The sequence below is a fragment of the Amphibalanus amphitrite genome, unplaced genomic scaffold (assembly GCF_019059575.1).
Source record: "Amphibalanus amphitrite isolate SeventyFive unplaced genomic scaffold, NRLGWU_Aamphi_draft 000371F_arrow, whole genome shotgun sequence".
In the NCBI taxonomy this organism is placed as follows: Eukaryota; Metazoa; Arthropoda; class Thecostraca; order Balanomorpha; family Balanidae; genus Amphibalanus; species Amphibalanus amphitrite.
Genome location: NW_024881865.1, coordinates 345720 through 367339, shown reverse-complemented (window position 1 = coordinate 367339; position 21620 = coordinate 345720). Strand labels below are relative to the sequence as shown.

General features: G+C 54.8%; 2 protein-coding genes across 6 annotated transcripts in view; one reads left to right on the top strand and one right to left on the bottom strand.

Moving 5' to 3' along the window:
• LOC122389774 (cyclic AMP-dependent transcription factor ATF-6 beta-like) overlaps positions 1-8172 on the top strand; it is a 63339-nt gene extending 55167 nt beyond the window's left edge. For both annotated transcript variants that reach the window (XM_043382134.1, XM_043382135.1), the window contains 4 exons: positions 6099-6242; positions 6668-6895; positions 7093-7162; positions 7331-8172. In XM_043382134.1, the coding sequence (XP_043238069.1) occupies positions 6099-6242; positions 6668-6895; positions 7093-7131 (411 nt within the window). In that variant the 3' untranslated portion in view covers positions 7132-7162; positions 7331-8172. The remainder of the gene's footprint in view (positions 1-6098; positions 6243-6667; positions 6896-7092; positions 7163-7330) is intronic.
• A 529-nt stretch (positions 8173-8701) lies between these two features.
• Positions 8702-21620, bottom strand: part of LOC122389782 (serine/arginine repetitive matrix protein 2-like) — a 70229-nt gene continuing 57310 nt past the window's right edge. For 3 of the 4 annotated variants that reach the window (XM_043382171.1, XM_043382174.1, XM_043382173.1), the window contains 5 exons: positions 15995-16120; positions 14139-14277; positions 12625-12822; positions 9663-11899; positions 8702-9424 (listed from right to left, as the gene is read on the bottom strand). In XM_043382171.1, coding sequence (XP_043238106.1) covers positions 9329-9424; positions 9663-11899; positions 12625-12822; positions 14139-14277; positions 15995-16120 — 2796 coding nt within the window. In that variant the 3' untranslated portion in view covers positions 8702-9328. Of the gene's footprint in view, positions 9425-9662; positions 11900-12624; positions 12823-14138; positions 14278-15994; positions 16121-19236; positions 19634-21620 lie in introns of those variants that run through there. The other variant, XM_043382172.1, reaches the window with a different exon arrangement.

Below are 21620 nucleotides of genomic sequence, written 5' to 3'. Positions count from 1 at the left end.
AAATTGACAGAATGCGAAACTGAGCCCACTCCATGAGTGAAATTTACGTCCTTTGATGGCGCAAGAAAGAAAATGAAACATACAAAAAGCTTTCTAGGACTTTTGTTCGATCTGAAAGGTGGGGCCAAAAGATAGTATGGCCCCACCTTTCAGCACCAAAGGGGGGGCCATGGCCCTCGTGCCCCCCCCCCCCCTGGGACCGCCAGTGGCTGTCGTAGCCTATCACTGCTTGTATTTTTTTCTTGTTTGATTCATTCAATTTATTCATTCCCTTGCGGCTTTATATCATTCGTTTATTTTCTCATATATTTCTGCCATTAATGACATGTTTGGTTTATTTGTTTGTTTGCTTTTGTTACCGCAGGTTGTTTGAAAAGACAAACACTATTCGTTAGAATTGTGTTTTTCTATTGAAAAACAACCGGAGCGGTCCTTCTCCGGGCTATGTTTAGCAAGTCTGGCCGCGAATTGGGGCAACTTGGGTCAGGCCTAGACGAAATGTACAATCTTCGTAAAAAGTTCAGGGTATGGGCTCCCGGAGGCGATCTACCTTATGGCACCGGTCGCTACTCGCTTAAAACCTCGTGGCACGTGGCACGTGCGATTTCATTTTCCCCATGTTAAGTCAACGGGGTTTTGGACACTTTTTGCGCGATCGCGAATGGCGGGAAAACGAGCCAAGGAAGAGGTGGTTTTCTTCCAAGAATTTTATGGCAAACACGTTCCGGTACACGCCAGTGTGCGCCGTATACCCCTCAGAACTTCGTAACGTGTCTTTGCACGAGGTCAAAGTTGAACTTTTTTCGCTCCCCATGTTAAGTCAATGGGCGTTTTTGCAGAGACATTTTCATTCGCTCATTGTACAAAATTATATGATACGATTTTGCTTTAACTTTCAGGACTTGTTGAGAAAAGACCATAGAACATGTTGTTATGCTTCTTTAAGCTGTGCAAATTCGTTTGTTCTTTTTAGGCTCGTTTAAAAATGAAAAATTTTAACATGGAAAGTGAATGGGAGCGTCTTTGCTGCTTAATAACTTTTTACAGTTGAGATATATTTAAGTGAAAAGTTGATAGGTTATACAACTTTTGATGCTCTTTCCAATGATATATACAACTTTATTGCACGTGGTGCCGTTTTTGAGAAATATAGTAAAAAAGCACGACATTACCGAGATTTGAGCTCAGACCTATATCGTTACGGTGTCAGGCGGACACGAGGACAGGTGGCGCCGCCGCCGCCCGCATAGCGGCGGGAATGTGAACTAACCTGTTTACCATCTATGGTATGGTACCATCGGGGGACCGGCCGCCGTCGGCACCATTTCGGGACTTTGCATCGCAATAAAAGGCTTATTTACAATTGAAAATGGACTAGCGAGAGTCGTTATGGAATCAGAATTTGATGCTCTACAAAACTAGGCTATTTTCATTGTGATGGCATCACAGACTACACCGCTAAACCCAATAAAGCAGATTTATGTCGCGTCATCGATGATTACATATAATGTTTCTTTGATATATATGTAGTCGGGTCTTTCAGCTGCGTCCCTCCCCTCCCTCGCCGCGCCGGCGGGTCGGCCATCCGCGGCTTGCCGCCCGCCGGCTGCTGGCCGGTCAGCTGGCCGGTCAGCTGGTCGCCCGCGGCTGTCGGTGCAGTGCGGGATGCCTACTTGCGGGGGGCCGTCGTGGCGGCGGCCCGGGTGGACTGGGCGAGCAGTGAGTTGGGGAGCGCTGCGCTGTCGGTGCTCTAGTTTGTATTGCGTTCGCATGATACGGCTTGAGCCAATACAGAGTGAACTGATTGAGCTGAGCAAGTCTTTATATACATTGAAAAGTAAAGCACTTTTTACTGCATCTACGGTGAGATGCTAGATAAAATTTATGGTCTAATGGTACCCATTACTTAACAATTAAGTGAATCATTTCGTCGCTAAACTCTCGTAAATTCGTATGTCCGCCTCACTATGGAGTTTGGACCGTAACGTATGGCCTTTGCTCAGACAGTATACGAACAGGTGACGGGGATACCTCCCATAGAAGGATGCGACACGATTTTACTGCTAAATAGCGGCCGGCCGCCGTGGGGACGTTTTTGTACGACTTATATCTCGGCAACCACTGGGCTGATACACGTGCGGTTTTTTGTGTGGGGTAGCTTTTTCCCTTCTTTCACATAGTGTGCTACTCTCGATGCATATGGGTGACCCCTAACGCACGTTCCACGTGCAAAGCCAAGAGGTGCCTGTTTTGTAATAAGCGCAATAGCTCGCGGTAATTACTGGGCCGATTGCGCTAAAACTTGGCATGGAGGTAGACACTTTCCAGGCGATGCATTTCCATGTGTCTTGGTAGGGGTGCAACTGCACGTGCGCACGTGCAGGGTGACGCTTCCAGATCTCGAGAACGGCTGGACCGATTGTGTTCAAATTTGGCATAACGCTTGATACCGATCAGTAGGCTGCAGTCATTTAGTATGTATTTCCATGTGCCACGATTGGGGTGCAACTGCACGTGCGCACGTGCAGGGTGACGCTTCCAGATCTCGAGAACGGCCGGGCCGATTGAGTTCAAATTTGGTACACCGCTAGAGACCGATTAGTAGGGTGCCGACTGCCGTGCGCAAGTCAGTTTGGACCCATCTTGCACGTGCGCACGTGCAGGGTGACGCTTCCAGATCTCAAGAACGGCTGGACCGATTGCACTCAAATTCGGCAAACATCTAGAGATCGATCAGTAGGGTGCCGTGCACAAGTCAGTTAGTATGTATTTCCATGTGTCACGGTTGAGATGCAACTGCACGTGCGCACGTGGAGGGGTCGTTTCAAGATCTTGAAAACGGCTGGGCCGATTGAGCTCGAATTTGGTACACCGCTAGAGACCGGCGAATAGGGTCCCATGCACAATGCAATTGGACACAGCTTGCACGTGCGCACGTGCAGGGTGACGCTTCCAGATCTCGAAAATGGCCGAGCCGATTACACTCAAATTTGGCACACCGCTATAGATCAGCGAGTAGGGTGCCGTGCACGTCAGTTTGTAGCACACCGACTCCGGTCTGCACGTGCAAGGCTCATCCTCTCGTTTGGCGACGGGCGTTTTTGCTGCGTTTACAAAGGTGCTTGCTCAAACAACCTGCGGTCCCGCGATGCGGAGCCCAGCATCGCAGATGCTGGTGTATGTTGCTACGTATGTTACCGCAGGTTGTTTGAAAAGACAAACACTATTCGTTAGAATTGTGTTTTTCTATTGAAAAACAACCGGAGCGGTCCTTCTCCGGGCTATGTTTAGCAAGTCTGGCCGCGAATTGGGGCAACTTGGGTCAGGCCTAGACGAAATGTACAATCTTCGTAAAAAGTTCAGGGTATGGGCTCCCGGAGGCGATCTACCTTATGGCACCGGTCGCTACTCGCTTAAAACCTCGTGGCACGTGGCACGTGCGATTTCATTTTCCCCATGTTAAGTCAACGGGGTTTTGGACACTTTTTGCGCGATCGCGAATGGCGGGAAAACGAGCCAAGGAAGAGGTGGTTTTCTTCCAAGAATTTTATGGCAAACACGTTCCGGTACACGCCAGTGTGCGCCGTATACCCCTCAGAACTTCGTAACGTGTCTTTGCACGAGGTCAAAGTTGAACTTTTTTCGCTCCCCATGTTAAGTCAATGGGCGTTTTTGCAGAGACATTTTCATTCGCTCATTGTACAAAATTATATGATACGATTTTGCTTTAACTTTCAGGACTTGTTGAGAAAAGACCATAGAACATGTTGTTATGCTTCTTTAAGCTGTGCAAATTCGTTTGTTCTTTTTAGGCTCGTTTAAAAATGAAAAATTTTAACATGGAAAGTGAATGGGAGCGTCTTTGCTGCTTAATAACTTTTTACAGTTGAGATATATTTAAGTGAAAAGTTGATAGGTTATACAACTTTTGATGCTCTTTCCAATGATATATACAACTTTATTGCACGTGGTGCCGTTTTTGAGAAATATAGTAAAAAAGCACGACATTACCGAGATTTGAGCTCAGACCTATATCGTTACGGTGTCAGGCGGACACGAGGACAGGTGGCGCCGCCGCCGCCCGCATAGCGGCGGGAATGTGAACTAACCTGTTTACCATCTATGGTATGGTACCATCGGGGGACCGGCCGCCGTCGGCACCATTTCGGGACTTTGCATCGCAATAAAAGGCTTATTTACAATTGAAAATGGACTAGCGAGAGTCGTTATGGAATCAGAATTTGATGCTCTACAAAACTAGGCTATTTTCATTGTGATGGCATCACAGACTACACCGCTAAACCCAATAAAGCAGATTTATGTCGCGTCATCGATGATTACATATAATGTTTCTTTGATATATATGTAGTCGGGTCTTTCAGCTGCGTCCCTCCCCTCCCTCGCCGCGCCGGCGGGTCGGCCATCCGCGGCTTGCCGCCCGCCGGCTGCTGGCCGGTCAGCTGGCCGGTCAGCTGGTCGCCCGCGGCTGTCGGTGCAGTGCGGGATGCCTACTTGCGGGGGGCCGTCGTGGCGGCGGCCCGGGTGGACTGGGCGAGCAGTGAGTTGGGGAGCGCTGCGCTGTCGGTGCTCTAGTTTGTATTGCGTTCGCATGATACGGCTTGAGCCAATACAGAGTGAACTGATTGAGCTGAGCAAGTCTTTATATACATTGAAAAGTAAAGCACTTTTTACTGCATCTACGGTGAGATGCTAGATAAAATTTATGGTCTAATGGTACCCATTACTTAACAATTAAGTGAATCATTTCGTCGCTAAACTCTCGTAAATTCGTATGTCCGCCTCACTATGGAGTTTGGACCGTAACGTATGGCCTTTGCTCAGACAGTATACGAACAGGTGACGGGGATACCTCCCATAGAAGGATGCGACACGATTTTACTGCTAAATAGCGGCCGGCCGCCGTGGGGACGTTTTTGTACGACTTATATCTCGGCAACCACTGGGCTGATACACGTGCGGTTTTTTGTGTGGGGTAGCTTTTTCCCTTCTTTCACATAGTGTGCTACTCTCGATGCATATGGGTGACCCCTAACGCACGTTCCACGTGCAAAGCCAAGAGGTGCCTGTTTTGTAATAAGCGCAATAGCTCGCGGTAATTACTGGGCCGATTGCGCTAAAACTTGGCATGGAGGTAGACACTTTCCAGGCGATGCATTTCCATGTGTCTTGGTAGGGGTGCAACTGCACGTGCGCACGTGCAGGGTGACGCTTCCAGATCTCGAGAACGGCTGGACCGATTGTGTTCAAATTTGGCATAACGCTTGATACCGATCAGTAGGCTGCAGTCATTTAGTATGTATTTCCATGTGCCACGATTGGGGTGCAACTGCACGTGCGCACGTGCAGGGTGACGCTTCCAGATCTCGAGAACGGCCGGGCCGATTGAGTTCAAATTTGGTACACCGCTAGAGACCGATTAGTAGGGTGCCGACTGCCGTGCGCAAGTCAGTTTGGACCCATCTTGCACGTGCGCACGTGCAGGGTGACGCTTCCAGATCTCAAGAACGGCTGGACCGATTGCACTCAAATTCGGCAAACATCTAGAGATCGATCAGTAGGGTGCCGTGCACAAGTCAGTTAGTATGTATTTCCATGTGTCACGGTTGAGATGCAACTGCACGTGCGCACGTGGAGGGGTCGTTTCAAGATCTTGAAAACGGCTGGGCCGATTGAGCTCGAATTTGGTACACCGCTAGAGACCGGCGAATAGGGTCCCATGCACAATGCAATTGGACACAGCTTGCACGTGCGCACGTGCAGGGTGACGCTTCCAGATCTCGAAAATGGCCGAGCCGATTACACTCAAATTTGGCACACCGCTATAGATCAGCGAGTAGGGTGCCGTGCACGTCAGTTTGTAGCACACCGACTCCGGTCTGCACGTGCAAGGCTCATCCTCTCGTTTGGCGACGGGCGTTTTTGCTGCGTTTACAAAGGTGCTTGCTCAAACAACCTGCGGTCCCGCGATGCGGAGCCCAGCATCGCAGATGCTGGTATGTTCGTTTGCTTGTTTGCTTATTCACTGACGAGAGAACCACAGTTTCTTGTTCCGACCGTAGTATGTTATTTCCTGACAGCGGGGAGCCCACGGGACATTGTACCTTACCGAGGAGGAGAAGAGGACACTCATCTCCGAGGGCTACAGCGTGCCCAACCGGCTACCGCTCTCCAAAGCCGAGGAGCGCTCACTCAAGAAGATTCGGAGAAAAATTAAAAACAAGGTGAGCTACCCGCATACATCTTGAGGCTGTGACGTTTTGTTTGTCGCGGTGGAGTGATTTCGACCCCTGACATCTGAGTGAACTTTGGCCCGCGCTGTTTAACTGTTGTCTGCCGTCCGGCCTTTGACCTCTGAAGTCGCTCTCTCGTCCGACCTGAACTCTGACCCCTCACACACTCCTCTCGGTTAGTGGATTTGTAGCATAGTGACTGTCCCCCGCTTCTGACTGGTAATCTTATCTAACTGGTGATCGCTGATCTATGATCACTTAGTTGCGGATAACTGATCGTTGATCACTGATCGTTAGCTTCTCATCTTACCGTTGATCGTTGATCGCTGTTCACCGGCTGCTGATACTAAAGCACTGACCTCTGACCAGATGAACTCTGTCTCTGACGCCCTTTCCATTCCCGCTCTACCCCGCAGATCTCCGCCCAGGAGTCCCGGCGCAAGAAGAAGGAGTACATGGACCAGATGGAGCGCCGGCTGGACCAGATGGCGGCCGATAACGACGAGTACCGCCGCCAGCTGGAGCAGCTGGAGGCGCAGCGGCACCGGCTCAGCACCTCTAACGCCCAGCTGGAGCAGCGTAACGCCCAGCTGGCCACGCAGCTCGAGCAGCTGCGCAAACTGATCGGCGCCGACTGTCCGCAGGTACGGCCACGCTCAGCCAGGAGATTGCTCTATGTACCGAGCCAGTAGACTTAAATGCAGTTGGGAGTGCTAATCGCAGGGTTGTATTATAGAGCTGATGTGAATGTTGAGGGAGGGATTTCGGTCGACGTGTGTCGTGTGTTTTATATATGGCTTCGGCTATTGGTGTGGTGTTGACAATCGATGTTTTCTTTCAGATCAAGGATGAGAAGCAAGAAGTAGAAAATCCAAAGTAATGCAAGCTACTTAGGCGCAACAATGCATCAGGTAAGGACTGGCACGCTATCTGCTTGGTCAACTACCGCCGTACGAAACGTTGACTCAAGCTGCTCATACGTCGAATTAAAACCTTGCTAATTCATCGATTTCTTTGTAATGGGCTATGTGCAGTGTGCATTTCTGTACTGACGCGCTAAACTGTCCGCTACTTCGCAGGTCACACGGGACGCGGCTGAATACGCGGCCATCTAGTCTTCCATTCTCATCGACTACGCATTCGACTCGCATGCATCGCCGCCGTCCGTGGGCCTCGATCCGAGCGCCACTTACACATGATGGTCGCGTCGCGGGCGCCACCTACATGGTTCGCGCAGAGGTGGATCTGTACAAAGATTATGCCGTCGCCAGCAGCCGCGACAGAAGAGCGTGCGACATTCCCGGGAGCCGGGCCGCTCGGGCAGACCAGTCGAGCCGGCGGCCCCGAGGCGCTCCGAACATTCCAGGTCGTGAGAGATGCTGCACTTATCGTCGTTGAGCTCGTGTTTGAAAGTGTGTGCCTTACCACAGAAGTACCGTGAAGTTGCAAACGGTCTTAAAGTTTCCATTGTTATTTTCTTCAATCGACATTGAAGATGACTTGTTGAGTTTTGATAGTTAGGTGTTTTCGGAATTCTTTACTTGTGCTCCATCACATGACACACCTAATTATTAACATTGGACATCATACCCATGCACAAGCGCATCATTTTTTGTAAAAAATGAAAAGTCCACATGATGCACCACTAGTGCCAAGTTTACCAAACTGGAACCGACCATCCTCAGAGTACCTTTGGATTTCCAACTGATTGGTCTACCTCGATCCATCTACATTTTCCGACTGACATCTTCGACCGCGTCTGCTCACTAGCCTTCCACCAATCACAGCCTGAACACACCTGACCAGAGTGCCTTCCTCCCGTCCCCGTCTGCCCCCCCCCCCCCATCACTGGGGGACACCTTGCGGTGCTTCATGTCCACTGGTTGGCGTGCGTGGCGTGCAATACATATTTACATCGTAACGACCTGTGTCGGCGTATTTGGGAGGCGGGAGGCCCTAGTCGAGACTGTCTGAGGGTGTGTGTGCGTGTCGGCGACCGGTGAGCCAGCTTTTTGAGACGAGCGCCAAGGCTTAGCACCATTAGTGGAGAATAGGTGGGCGTCCCTCTGATTGCCAGTACTGCGACATCCAGGCTTGGATTGGAAAAAGACCCTATCATTTACATGAGGCATTGGAGATGACTCGATTTTCACAAGGAAAGGAAAGACTGCTTACATCCCCCAACCAATTAAATGGCGTCATTCGTAAGATGCCGCACTCGAAATCGTCAGTGATTCCACACAGCTTACGATAACAGACCACTTGGTGGGATTCGATCCAGCCTTCTTCATGCACGATTCTGCATTGCGCAGCCCACGCAATAAGTACAACGTCTTCGTGGTGGGCTAGCGGGTCCACGCCTTTCCAAAACGTTGGATCTAACGCTGATCAGCTATGGACAGCGGATTCCACCACCCGTGGTGATCTCGCACGGGCGAAAAAGCATCGGCGGCACCTCGTGCTAATTTATTTACATAGTATATTGATCACAGCGTAGTACATTGCCCAAAAACTAAGCATCCGCTCCATCCTGGCTAACGGGACACGACTAAAGCGTGCCTCACACGTCTCCAAAATAGTGCAGTCTCCACACGGATTCTCTTCACGGCCCTAAAGCATCATCACAACGGTATGATCTTGCTTAGATGCGCTTCGAATACCTGGCACTAGACTCAGCTCGCGAGCGTAGCGGTATTTCCGAAAATACATATACAAGAATAGTGGTGATCTTATGCTCGGCACACGTTCGAATCACACAGCTCAAATCAAGCACTTTCACTCGGTACCAGTCAGCGCCCCGCGGCTTTGACTGCTGAAGGCGCCCTCCCAGCTGACGCACGAGCCTCTTATGCGGCGTAAATATACGGAAAAACGTGGCGAACCGCACGGAAGACGCACCCCGTGCTAAATGGAAAACCGACCGGCCCGCCGGCCAGCGCCACTGCACAGCGTAGTCTTTGGATTTCACAACGGCACGGCGAAGGCCGCCACATTTGATTGGTAGGCCGGCGCTGTGGTCGGCGCCGGACGGTCCGAGCTGGTCCACTGAGGTCCACGACGGTCCGTCGGCGGTCCGCTCAGGTAGTTTGCAGCTTCTGGAACGTGTTGGCCATCTCGAGCACTCGCGAGCTGCGAGAGGGCCCCGCCGAGCGACCCGACGATCCCGAGTCGGACTGAAACAGGGTAGTGTCACGTCAGCAACACATCAGAGCGCTGACCTTCTTAGAGCAAATATCTTCGGAAAATCGCAATCAAACGCAAACTGAATTGATTGCAGTGTCGTTGCAACAAAATTAAGCATCCCATTACTCCGCTCCCGTCCAAAATAGGGACTCAGCTTAACCCAGAGGAACCCCGCAGCTTTGAAACCCGTTCATCCCCACCTCCACAGCCCAGAGTACAGCTACTCACCTCAATAAGGAGCTCCTTGGGCGCCGCAGCGGGGCGCACGTGTTTCTGCTCGCGCTGCTCCCGCTGTTCGCGGCGCTCTCTGACGGCCTGTTTAAGCCAGCCGGCCGGCCGGGCGGCCTCGTCCTCCTGTCCCGAGGCGCGCCGTCCCGCCTCGCTGTCTCTCCGACCGATGGAGACACGCCGCGGCGGCTCAGACTCCTCGGCGGGCCCGGTCCGACCGGCCGGCAGCGGTCGCCGCGGCGGACTGGCCGGTACTGAGGCACACACCACCGTCTCCTCTGCTTCGTCTCGGGGCTGCTCGTTCTCCTTCTCGTCACCGCCGGCCGGCCGGGAGGTCTTCTGTTCGCCGTCCCCTGCGCGACTCGCTGCCGGCGCCGGCTCAGCGGCCACCACGGCCGGTAGGTCCTCAGGGTCGCGGCTCTTGAGCGAGCGGCGCTTGAACACCTTCAGTAGCTCAGAGTCCTCGGAGGCCGGCGCCGTCTTGGGTCGCAGCACCACCGGCGGCTCGGCGTCGCTGCCCGAGCCGCGGGAGCGCGCCTGTGACGGCCGACGGCGCAGCTCGGGCGAGCCCTGCCGCGCGGCAGACACCGGCCGACGCAACACGGGCGGTGACTCCTCACTGACAGCCGGTGACGAGGATGACTCGCGCTCGGCTGAGTTTCGACCCGAGTTACGGCCAGAGTCACGGCCGGAGTCACGGCGCTCGGCAACCGCGGGCGGCGCAGAGTCACGCTGGTGACCGTCCACCTTGTGCAGCTGGACCCGCAGAAACTCTGGCACCGGTTTCTGCGCAGCGCCGCGGGCCGTCCGCTCCTGACCGCCGCTCTGTACGCTCTCGACAGAGACGGCTTTAGACGGCGCCGCTGACGGCGGCTCGGCGGTCGAACTAAACAGGGACGAGTCGAGCGACTTTGGCCCGGCACCCGGTGAGCCAGTGCTCTCCCTGCGTCCGGCGGGCCGCACAGGGGCGCTGGGAGCAGCCTCCGATTCCTCACTGCCTGCGCGACCTTCTGCGACCTCTGATCTCACCGGCTGTCGCTCCGCTGTCGCTGCGGCCGAGGTAGATTTGATGAAACCGAGCACCCTGTCCAGCGCCATACCCGAGCCGCCCCTGCTGCCAGCATCCTCCTCCCCAACATTCTCACAGCTAAAGGAGCGACGTGCGGCGGGTCCGGTCACCGGCTCGGGGCTCGGTGAGCGCTGCATATGTGCCAGACGCTGCTGGTAGGCGGTCAGGCCGACCAGGCGCGGCCGGACGCGAGGAGACTCCGGCGGCCGGCCGACGGCAGCGGCGGCGGACGCTCGGTGACGGCGCAGCACCTGAGGTGACACGGTGACCGAGTCGTCTCCCCGGTCACCGCCCGCAAGAGCCGCCACCTCAGCGCGCACATCGGCCAGGAAGGCAGGGCCGCGGCGCAGCGCGTCGGCGGGAGGTCGGGGTACCTCGGTACGGACAGGCTCGGTAGGCCGAGGCATCTCGGAGACGGGCCTTACAGGCTCTGTGGACCGACTAGCCTCAGCGGATCGCAGCAGGTCCACCGCGCGCGGCACCTCAGCCCCGCGCGACGGCGGCTCCGCCGGCCGGGGAGGCTCAGAGGCTCGAACAAACTCTGCCGGTCGCGGCTCGGCCAGCTCGGCGGCTCTGTTCGTGCTCGTCGAAGGCGGCCGGATGATATCCGCGTGCATTGCTGACGCTGGCGAGCCGCGGTGCTCTCCGCCGCCGCCGAAATGGGAGCGGTGTCGAGCTGTCGGCGGACGACGGGACGGTACTGGCACTGGGGCAGGGGCAGGGGTCGGAGCCAGAGCCGGGGTCGGAACCGGAGCCGGGACCGGCTCAATTACCGTCTCCGGGCTCAGACTGCGGTCATCCTTCTTCTTCCTACCACTACGCCGAGAGCCGAAGATGCGGCTAAAGAACGTCTCTGCCTTGTCGGTCTTCCTATCCTCCTCCATCAACACTGTCGTCGTTGTTGTCGTCGTCGTCGGAACAGCAGACGGGGGCGGATCCCGTGACCAAAACTTGCGCGGCGACACGTCCCTGATCCGACCGTCGGCCACGCTCGACTTGGAGCGTTTCACCTGGGTGGGTCGGACGGTCACGGGCGCAGCAGCAGAGACCTCTGGTGAGCCGGTGCGTATCGACTGGCTGCGGCTGGGACTGGCAGAGGGCGCGCGGCGCGTCCGCTCCGGGCTCAGACGCAGCGGTGAGCTGCCGACCGGGCGCGTCGGCGATGAAACTGGAACACGGACAAACGATTACTCAGAGCCGACAGGCGAGCCGGTGCGTTTTGATGCATGGCCGCAGCGTGGCGCCAGCGAACGCCGACACAGCGAATAGCGCTACAAAGCCGACCCATCAACGCCCTGGTATGTTCGATTTCTCGTAGCAACCCAGCCGTACCGAACGGCACTCAATGGCTCTGTGGGTCACCTGGCAGGACGGCCAGGTGAAAATGAGACAGCCATTGAGCGGGCTTAAGGCGATCGATTCACAACACTGACTATATCCAGACTATAGCCAGACGGCCGCTGTCGCTGGGAATGAATGCCGCATTCAATATTCCGTCAAAGAGCGTACGTTGACCTCAATATGCGCGGCAAACACTTGAAATGGTGAAATTTTCAGAGAGAAATAAGCGTGCTTAAGGCCAAAGGATGGTCATTTCGTGGTATAAGGGAATGGCGAGGTCATTAAATAACCTGAAAAGACAGGCTGCAGCGGTCCGAAGACCAGACTCGCAAGTCGCAACTACATTGACAAGTCGCAAGCCCGTGTACGTCCTCACGGACAAGGTTCTGCCACTTTCCACATGACCAGTTGCTGCTGACTGTCCAGCTCGAACACTATGCGGACAGTCACAGAGAAGTCCCTGATAACAAGCCTTAACCGTCCACCTCACTCCCTTCCCCTCCCCTCCCTGTCCATCTCAGTCCCCTCCCCTCTCCTCCCGTCCCCTCCTACCTGCTGTTTTAGCGGTGGGCGTCGCCGGCGGACTCTCCTCCTCGACGGTAGGTGGCAGGCCGGTCGCCGCCGGCCCAGTCGGAGCTCGTGACCGTCTCTGACGGGGGGCTCCGTGGGTGCGCCGCGGCCGCACGGCTATCCGGTGTTTGGCGGCCGAGTGACTGAGAGCGGCCGTCGTCTCCAGGTCCAGACCGTCACCTGGGGAAGGAGGAGGGGGATGTGTGAAATAGCGTCACATTTATGGAATAGTTAAATACTCGTATATCGGCCTAATGCATAAAAAGCAGGAGAGGGTGGTAATAGAGTGAGGGGAAGGCGTTAATGAGGTTGACGGACTTGCACAACAAAACACAGGAGTCCATGCAACATAAAATCAATATTATGTTCGTTCAATAATGCACGGCATTGCCTGGTCCGATACTGTCAGCTCCGAGCTACCGTCCTTCAGTAGCGGACAACGATGATGACTCACGGTAGTCCGCCCATCAGTCGATCAGTGGGCCTGCCTGTTTACCGCTGCATTCAGTACCGACACTATCTGACACTGTGACAGAACCGACACTATCTGAGCATACGGCTTCTGGAAGCGGTCCCAGACCGGCGCCCACAAAATGCACGGGTTGGTTTTTATTCCCACACCAGCACCTGGTAACGGACTAACGGTCCACATGGGGATGCGGGGTCGCTAGGAGAGGGTTCGGCAGTTTCTAGGGGCTGGGTCGGATCAGTTTTAGGGCGGATATAAGGCCCACCATCAACCATTAACAAGGATCGAATTAATTTATGATGGGGAGAGCTTTTAGAGACTGAGGGGGAAGGGTTGTCAATGACCCGGATCGAATCGGTACGTAAGAGGTACAATTCGTCATTCTTCTGGGTCGTGTTAGTCGATCGTGTCAGTCTGGGAGGGAGAGGCCCACATGACCTGGATTATGTCGGCTTGTGAGGGGATAAGAAAGGGTACGGCGCTACATAATTGTGACCTACCACTGCTCAGTGAGACATCACACGGGTGTCTGTAGAGAGGCCCGAGGAAAGGCCGCTGTAATGACCTGAGTCCCTGCCCCGTAACGCCCTGTACTGACCTGTGTCCCTGCCCAGTGACGCCCTGTACTGACCTGTGTCCCTGCCCCGTAACGCCCTGTACTGACCTGTGTCCCTGCCCAGTGATGCCCTGCACTGACCTGTGTCCCTGCCCAGTGACGCCCTGCACTGACCTGTGTCCCTGCCCAGTGACGCCCGGGACGGGTGTTTGTACAGCGGCCCGAGGATGTAAGGACACTAACCTGTGTCCCTGCCCACTACTCAGTGACACTCTGTACGAGAGTTGAGGCCCGAAGGTGTAACGACACTGACCTGCATCCCTGCCCAGTGACGCCCGGGACGGGTGTTTGTGCAGCGGTCCGAGATGTAGGGGGAGGGGTTCCGCACTGACCTGTGTCCCTGCCCAGGGACGCCCGGGACGGGTGTTTGGGCAGCGGTCCGAGATGTAAGGGGAGGGGTCCCGCACTGACCTGCATCCCTGCCCAGTGACGCCCGGGACGGGTGTTTGGAGAGCGGCCCGAATATGTCGTCGTCTGTGCACGTGCCGCTGCTGTACATGGAGAGCAGCGAGCCGTCACTGCACGAGCCACCAGACTTGCCGCTCTGACCCTGACGGCACACGGGAGGAGGCGAGGTCAGCGGGGACGGGGGTCACACGCTGGGCACAAAGGCATGTGGGTAGACACACAGACGAAACGGTTGGGTAGGGGAAGCCAGACGAAAGTTACTGAACGGTTGAATGACATTCATCGAGCCACAGACTTTATATATCGAGCTGATGAAAACGGTAAATGGCTATTTCTTTAAAAAATAAGGAAATTTTTTGTTTCGGTATTTGAAAGCGGTACGGGTGTGTCCTGGTGAATTCTGGTGACGGGTGAACTCTGAATAACGAGATCACAAACTGTCAAAAAAGCTGTCAGCATCGAAAGCCTGCATGCACTGCTAGAAATACAATTACGCCACAACATTTGCCGGACAAAGGGGTTGTCAGTTCTTTTCAAACATCAACCAACTAACGTCACAGCGAATTGTTTGACAAGGAAAGTCGCCGATGGGTCATCATTCACAGTGAGAAGTTTCGCTTCTAAAATGTCCTGTTTCACATGCCTCAGAAGGAACGCAAACAACAACTCCTGGAACTTTGTCATGCACAGAGTAACGACGCCACCGCGACAATTTATCCATCCGGGAAGAAAAGTCCTTCCGATGTCGACACTCAATGTGACCTGCCATTACAACCAATTACAACTTCCAGCCGGTAAAAGGCAGCGATTCTTATCGGTAAGTAGTACTATGCATTATTCCACGGCGCATCATTACGGGGAACATGGCATATCCGACAAAAGAGAGGTCCATTCGGAGGCCACTCGCGCCGTAGAATAGACTCGGCGTGTCGCCCTGTCGGCCCTCGCTGTCGGTAGCGACCGCGGGCGACGGAGCGTAGCGGACGGGCCGCCTAGTCCGCCCCCGGGGCTCTCAGTTCCGCCTCAACACACGCCGACAATGGGCCGCGGGAGGGAATCATCCGCATAGCATAAATAGGCGGCGGTGATTGTTCACATAGCCCGTTACGGGACCGCAGTTTGTTGAGGAATGAGAGTCAGACTGAGAGTTTCTGGTATCGTGCCGATCTCCATTCGGTTTGCAAATGATCATCATCATATCTGTGCCGTCGTATACAGTATTTTATTCTAAAATATAAACGAGCACTACAATTGTACCAAAAACATCCACACACCGATCAGTACTGCAACGCACGACTGAAAGCGATTGGTCCCCAATGGCGAATTGAGGGCAAACTCGTAGTTCCAGGACGGACCTACAAAACGGTCATGTGGCTATTTGTCAACGAAATAACCAACCGGTGAAAGTTTCCGTTTGAATTCTGCCTGAAGTGGACAAAGTGCTCGGTAGGAAATCAGTCAGTCATCGCTTCGGTAAAACACTTCAGTAGAGAAGTTAGATGAAAGCGAGTACAAAGCTCGACCATGCGTATCATGTCAAACAAAGCTAACAAATATGGTAATACCGTCCGACTTATCCGTTCGTCCATCCAAGACGTTTCACTGAAAGTTACCACCAATCTTCAGCCAAAACAGATCAGCTGACGCCAGAACAAAAGCCCAGCTCGTGCTTCTTCTGATGATGGTGACATTACGCTGAAACCAAGTATCTAACCTTGCGCTCTGCCTAGTGTCGAGGGCAGACTCTAGTGCCGGGATGTCTCTCATACCCTGAGCTCTGCCTGGGGCTGGGGACAGACTCTAGTGCCCGGACGTCTCTCCTACCTTGAGCTCTGCCTGGTGCCGTGTATCTCTCTTACCTTGAGCTCTGCCTGGTGTCGTGACGTCGCCGGCGGCGTGGACGGAGATGAAGGAGAGTGCGGCAGACCGGGGTCATCGTCAGAGTCGTCCGCTCGTCTCTTCAGCAGCACACCCCTCAGCTCGGCCTGTAAAGAAGACACTCCAGTCAGTCATATAGCGACAAAAGCATTACGGCAAGAGTAACGACCTCTCGTCAACGGTACACCCAGCGTCACAACAGTCGGCAGCTCGTATCACAACAAAAACGACACGAATCGCAAATGTGTTACGGCCCAAATACCTCCCGGCAGCGGCGACTATGTCGGGTCACATGTTCCACAAATGCCGCCGCTGCTGTGGCTTCCCACAGCGCTGCGGTTCACGCAGGTGCACACTGCGTTGCAATAATGGCTTTATTATGCAACCGCATCATACTCTGCTCGCCATGAACAATCCCATAAGACATAAATTAGTATTCACGGCGAATTCAAGCTGCGTTTTTATCAGGATTCTGTGGTAGCTGCGTTATAAATCTCTCAGCCTAGTTTTGTGAAGTGGAGAAGCTTCCCTAACTACATATATCTAGCAGAGCACTGGAGCCGCGCGTCGCCCCAGATCCCGCAGCGGTCACCGGTCGCGGTCAGAACCGCCAGCTACCAACTCACGGGGCAGCGGCCACGGCCCGGCTCACACCGGCGCCACCACAGCACGTAGTCGGTCAGAGGAGCGGTGCCGGGCTGACCTGAGCGGGCCGAAAAACCGCTCCTCATGCCCGGTATGCCGGCGAGTCTCAGACTGAGCTGACGCAGCGACGTGCTGTCTGCCGCGCCTGGCGTGTCCGGGTTCCAGAGATGCTCACGGATAAGATGTCAGATCTGTTTATCGCTCGCGGTGAGAACTGCCGTGTCACGCGTCAGGAGCGACGCAGAGCAAGCACGCCACGGAGCATCGTGTCAAGATAACGGACATCGATGACCCTGATACAGCGCCGAGCGACCCGGACTGCGGGCTCGGGGGCGGGCGGACGCGACAACAGAGCGAGCACGGGCCAGGATGACACGGCGACGGCCCTAACTCGGGATGACTGTCCGATCGAGACAGGACTGTGCCGATGACGGTACGGCGCGCTGTCAGCCGGCTCGCAGCTGGGCCGGCACTGAAGACAGTCCTGATTGACGACCGTGTTTGGAGAGAAGGGCTCCACCCAGTGCCGCCCACGACCGGCGGCCGCCGCCCCCCGAGCTCGGGACGGGCCAGGCGTGTGTGGAACTGGATACCAGGAGGGCGGTACGACTGATGTGGAGTGTTTCTAAGGGTAGAGGCCAAAGGGCGTACCTTAGGGCTTAGAGACAGAGTCGCTGGGTACAGAGTGCCCAGGAGACAGAAGGTGTCCACGGCATCAAATGCCGTCCCTAAGGAAGTCTCACCGAGGCAAGAGAGCTTCCCTAAAAACAGCGAAAGCCCCTGGAAACAGCCCCTGGAGAGTGTCCCTGGAAACAGAAGTTGTCCCTGGCGACTCGGGGCGTGCCCTTCAGACGGCCCGGCCGTGCCACGACCGCCAGTCGCCCCCCGGCACACACTGCCTCGACGGTCACGTGGGAGAGAGGGGTGTGTCGGTCGGCTGGCCATACAAGGACAGGCGCCGGACCACGGGGCAGGACTCGGGGCCATTGCGCCGTCGGCCCCGGCACTGAACCGTGACGAGTGTGAAGTGCTCTGGTCCACGAGCGAGGTCAATGGCGGGGTTAAAGCTTCGTGTCCGCTGTGGTTGCAGAACCGAGATGCGGAGGTTGTTCACTGTAAGCAATAAGTCCGGGGTTATACATATGAACCTGAATGTAGTCTTCTAATGTTGTGCCCCTACCAAGGTCTTGGGCAGCCGTGATACTATGCCGATGGATATCTAATCGCATAGAACAAAACACGACGGGACTGATCGACCGGCAGCGCCAGTAATCCTGTCAGCAATTCTTACCAGCTATTAGGTTTACTACACCGCCAACTTTTTACCTGCTATGCCATCCTACCGCTTATCCTAACAACTTTTCTGACAGCTATCCTGCCGGCTATTCTGTCTGCTTTTCTGCCGTCTGCCCTGGCCACCATCCTGCCCACACCTGTTCACCTGCCCGCTGTACCGTGCGCCACATCGCCTGGCACGCTTTCCTCTTCAAGTCCGCCGTGTGAAGCCACCACTCGGCCGGATATGAGGCCAGGACTGTGTGTAGGAGGCCAGCCATAATGGCCGCCGGCGTCAATACAATGGCCAGATCCGCCAAATGAGGCTGGCACAGCACAAATGACAACCGCCGGGGCGTGGGAACGCAGCCAGAAACAGCAAAGAAGAAGGCACGGACACGGAGTCTAAATCGGGGACATCCCAGACACCTGGAACCTGGACATCAGTAGGTATAAGTTTCCGCGTGCCAAAGCCATCACGGTGGTGTACACCGATAGGTAATGTTGGGGATCAGTGCAGCCTGAAATGGACTGCAGGCGAATGGAAAAAGGTAAAAACAGCGCGTCCATTCAAGGAGGTTGGTAGGCTCCAAGCAGGCAAACTTCGGCCAGCGCTAGTGGTTGCCAGGTGCTGTTGAAAGAAAAATTAATTAATAATGCAATGCCAGTTGCCATGACATGCTTATTCTAATAAATTTGAAAGAAGCCAGTGTACCGATTTGCAACATTTCATTTTGTTCTGTCAATCGTTAATTCATTAAAAATAATACAGGCAACAGAACATCAAAACAGCACAAATAAAAGATCAGTAATCCCTAATTCCAACTGTGTCTGAAAGAAACGAGCCCAACCCATAGTGAATGACAATGAGCCGCAGTAATAACAGTTTTGTGGCCTCGAGACGGACCAAAATAGGCGTAATAAAACTTTCAGGGCGTGCTCCTAATGAGGGGAAACTCCCGAAGCCCACACTTCACTGCTGAATCACTCCGTACCACACAGCCTCTGTGAGGTACGCGATTGTCAACTCCTCAATCATGAAACAGTTCAATGGTGCTGCTGGTAAGGCAAGTGTAGTCACTAGTCAAGGAACGGAACTAAGAAGCATCGAGTCTTCTAAGAGAGAACCAGTCACAAAAACAAGGGTTCTGAGCAGGGAGTACTGGTTCCATCGGATAAATGGGTTGTTTCAAACCCCACTGTCCTCGCCAAATCCCTCCTCCTATGCCTGTATATCTCCCCACTCCTTCTGCCGTACCCGTAGTCGCCCATAACCCTTCCCGCCGGACCCTTTCCGCCATACCTGGAGCACCTGTATGCGCAGACTGGGCGCCCGGGTGACGGTGACGTTCGGGTTGCACGCGTAGAACATTCGCTCGTTCCTGTGACTGCGAACCACGGTCATCTCACCGCTGCCACTCAGCCACAGCATGGTCATGACGCGGTCAGCGAGACACGGTGAATAGACGGCCCGCCGAGCGGCCTGGGGAGGTCGAGTGTCTCCGAGAGACCAGAGCAACCGTCTTCACAGACGGAGACAACGCCTCCGCGAGTCAGACACTGTCCCGAGAGACAGGCCGTCTCCGTAAGTCAGGCTTCTGTCTTCGCAGACGGAGATTTCAGTCTTTGCTGATCAACGAATACTGTCTTTAACGTTTCCAAGAAACGGCAACACCGTCTCCGAGGGACAGAGATACCGTCTTCGCGAGACAGAGACACTTTCTTCAGAAGACAAATATCTTCGCGAGACGGAGACACAGTTTCCCCGGGAGACACATGCCGCGGGGGTAGGCGCCGTCCACTGCCGTCGAGCTCGCCACCCGCCGCCGCCGCTGCCGTCTGCCGCTGCCGCCGCCACCGACTGGAGCTCACAGCGCGGCGCGCTGCCGCCCCCGAAACTCGGTGACGTCACCAAGACAGTGACGTCACCTCTTGGACACGGCGTGGGCCCGGTGGAAGCGCAGCCCACGGCCACAGGGGTGACCGAAGGGAGAGGTGACCTCTGAGCTGCAGAACACCCTCCTACGCGGAATGACAGGTAAGGAGCCGTAGAGACAACCGGTAGGCTGCAACGTGCACTACTGACACCGGCATCAGCACCAGTAGCGGCACCGGTAACACTGACACCGGGAGCAGCACCACCTGTAACGGCACCAGCAGCACAACTGCCAGTTGCACCAACAACACCAGCACCATTCTACACCGCTCACATCGCGTGGAGCCGTTTAGCCAACAGGTCGCAGGGAAGGGCTGGGCAATACACCGGAGCGAGCGGGAACGCTAAGTAAGGTCTGCCTTACGACACGCCGTCGGCTCCGGTCAGGGGTCAAAGGGCTGTCGGTGTCGACAGCGCGCCGTGACCCGGGGTCGGGTCGTGACCCCGGGTCACCGGCGACGGGCCGCGGAGAAAGGCGGGGGCGGCGGCGTCGTTTGCGAATCGTTAACCCCGTAGTGATTCGGGCAGGGTCAGCGGGCATTGTTTGTAGAGTCAGGAACCAGCCTGGTAGGAGTGGGTCATGGCACTGAGACCAGCGATAGAGGAACTGGGACAGTGTCAGGACAAAGGCAAACACGGCGATATATCAACAGACACCACACACTTTCGGCGACAATATACAGTATACCACTTTCTTTTTAACTCTATCAACATAGTTAGTTTACGACGCTTCCTGGTTTGATTCAGAAGCAGTCAACCATCGTCTGCACTATATTCTCTTGATTGTTTTCCAGCGTTGAAGGCAATATTTGCATAAACAATTAAGATAGACCTCGGCAACAAAGCCGTATCAATTGTGCCACTCGGCCCCGAGATGTTATCACTCAAGGCTGCGACCAGTAGCACAGTGCGGTGTGGACCCTAGATCCTGCAGATGACTTGAATGCAGCCTTTAAGAAATATAGGCCGTGCTGGAGTACTCTCCGACCATCATAGATAACTGTGGCTGTGTGCAACGGCGCATGTCGGGTAAAATACCGGACCGGCGCCACTGCTGCGGACGTGTGGGTGTATTGTGGTACGCTATCTCTAGGAGATTGCCAGTCGGGTCAGCTTCCCTGGTTCAGAAACCGGCGTAGGCCACAGTGGGAGCGCGAGTTCTGAGAGACTGCAACGCTACGCAAACACTAACATCGGAGACTGCGAAGCACCACCGGGCGCTAACCAGATATAGGCCTCAGTGGCCTATCTTCATGAGGACTGCACAGTGCACATCCGCGCTCAGACTGTAGCTCCCACTCCCGAACGGCAGATGGACTTTCAGGAGTCAAGCTCAGCAGCCAGTGACCTCTCCAGGTTAAAGAACGAAGACAGTCGACCGCGGCAGTCGTCAGTCGGCTCCTGAACCCGTTAGTCGCCGCCAGCCGCCAGTAAAGCCGACATAAACGACGCCGATTAGGCGGTCGTGGCGCTCCCCTGCGCCGATTACGCCGTCTGTGACGCTGTGACGAACACGGTGCACCGGAATTGCGCCATGAAGGTGGAATGGGGAGGCGACACGGTAAATCGAAAGGCCACCGGGTCGAAACTGCATGCATTGTGAGGAGCGGAGGCGGCCGACATTTCACATCATACATACATTTCGTTTGGTAACGAAAAGGTCTTACGGCTAGGTACAAGCAACGATATACGAGGATAGAAGCAGGGTCTGATACCGATATTTGAGAATAAATTACCGTAAAATATGAACA